The 1,953-nt window shown below is 41.1% G+C and overlaps 1 protein-coding gene across 1 annotated transcript; it reads right to left on the bottom strand.

The window, feature by feature from the left end:
* LOC122081619 (ethylene-responsive transcription factor ERF061-like) lies at positions 1-1,679 on the bottom strand. The gene has a single exon (XM_042648804.1). It carries the CDS (start codon positions 1,277-1,279, stop codon positions 350-352), a length of 930 nt encoding a protein of 309 aa, XP_042504738.1. The 5' UTR covers positions 1,280-1,679; the 3' UTR covers positions 1-349.
* Between the last annotated feature and the right edge of the window lie 274 nt (positions 1,680-1,953).

The raw sequence follows: 1,953 nt of genomic DNA, 5'->3' as shown, positions 1-1,953 counted from the left end.
TTTTTTTTTTTTTTTTTAATCAGATTTTATTATGATTTATCGGGATTAGCCGACATCATTCCATTTGTCAGCCGATACTGACCGATCCCATCCGAATTTAGAACATGAACCAGAGACCCCAAATAAACTAGACTACAAAGTACAAACCTTCTCTAACCAGTACAGTACAGTACAGTACGATCAAAACTACTCTCTTTCTTTCATGTTCGGGACCTCACAAAAGCTGTGACCTCTACAAAACTAACAAAGGTAGGAAATTAACAGATACGGATCCTACATTTTCAAAAGCTAACCCCATCTTAAAAACTACGTATAACTTTCTCAGAACAGATCTTCTCTGGTTCTGCCATCAAGTGGCTAGAACTTCCCAGATCAATTCTGGATCAAACGAGGGCAACCTTGCAAGAGAACAACCTTCTTCAAATTCTAAGCCTTCCTCCTCTGCAATTACTGGAGGCTTTGTGGAAACAAAAGACGCAGAATTAGATGGCGAGAACATTTCTTCGCACCATTTCTCAACAGGAACGTGTGATGAAGAAGACGTCGACAATGGCGAAGACGATGAATCTATCTTTCTTCGCTTCTCAATCTCTTCACCACCACCATCATCACTACTGCTTCTTTCACGGGCATCACCATCTTTACTGGACTTCTTCTTCTTCTTCCTTAACTTCTGACAGATGGCTTGAATTTTGGCGTCCACAGAGGACCTCACAGCACTTAGCTTGGCAGAGTCTGCAAATCCAAACTTAATCCCATCGTCCCTGAGGTTAGGGAAATTCAAGCGAGCGTACTCACCGCGTAGTTTATACGCAGCCCGGTCATAGGCATACGCTGCTGCTTCGGCAGTATCGTGTGTTCCCAACCAGATCCTCATCCTGTTCTGTGGTAGCCTAATCTCTGCAACCCATTTCCCCCAATGCCTCTGTCTCACCCCTCTGTAGAGCTTCTTCCTACATGAACTCAAGCCAGTACCTGTAAATGCATAATCCTGAATTCTCTGCTGAGGGAAAGGGAAGGTCAATGCTGTTCGACCAATTGCTCTATTAGCTCTGCTTTCGTCGCTGAACTTTTGTAGCAGCTCCTTCTGGCGAAGATAAACGGAGGAACCTAATGGCTCTTGTGCTGGACTGTTCACAGCGTTTGAAATCGGGAAATTAGAGAAGATCGAGTCTAATGGACTTGTCCCACCAGATAGTAAGAGTTCCGATAGAGATGAGCGAATGTCGATACCGGTCATGAAAGACAGTGAAGCATCTGTATCTGAGCTTCTTTCCATTTTTCCCGGCGAGATAACGAACACGGAGAAAGACGGTGGAAAATAATGTGCAGGAAACAGAGGGAACTATAAAAATTATCCCTTTTGTTCTGCAAATGGAGAAAAGAAAGTATGAAATTCCAGTGTAAGAGACTAAGAACAAATAGAAATGGAAAGAGAAACCAGTTGAGAGAACTGAACGGATTTTGACAGAATTAGAAAATGGAATGAAGGAAAGAAGAAGGATGGACTGAATTTGCAGCGGAAAAATCTAAATGATCCGAAGAAAAACGTGGATCATCGAAAAATACAGAGAAAATCGAATTCAAAAATGAAACTTGAGCGAGAAATGAAATGGTTTGTGTTCGATGAAAATTCAGAGAGACAGAGAGGAGGAGCAAGATGAAAACTCTGCTATGTTCTGCTCTGCATCTTTAACTTTCTTAAGCACCCATGAGTAGTATTTATAGTTACAACTTACAAGGCAAAGCTTCTCTCCCCATCCAACACATACGGGGATGCTGCTCCCATTTTGCCCTTGGTTTCAATGCTTAATTACAGAAATGCCACAATGTGAATTTCCTTTCTAACACCCAAAATAATGCAGATTTTTTTTTTTTAAATAATAAATACTCCTCTATAGCTATTCCAAAAGTACATGACAAATAAATACGTAAGAAATTTCATCATAACAT

The sequence above is a fragment of the Macadamia integrifolia genome, chromosome 6 (genome assembly GCF_013358625.1).
Source record: "Macadamia integrifolia cultivar HAES 741 chromosome 6, SCU_Mint_v3, whole genome shotgun sequence".
Classification (NCBI taxonomy): domain Eukaryota; kingdom Viridiplantae; phylum Streptophyta; class Magnoliopsida; order Proteales; family Proteaceae; genus Macadamia; species Macadamia integrifolia.
The sequence above is the reverse complement of the archived record's forward strand: the minus strand, read 5'-3'. Positions and strand labels throughout refer to the sequence as shown.

Bases quoted from the DNA above. Each gene is read 5' to 3' on its own strand.
- LOC122081619 (XM_042648804.1), bottom strand. From the start codon at position 1,279: ATGGAAAGAAGCTCAGATACAGATGCTTCACTGTCTTTCATGACCGGT.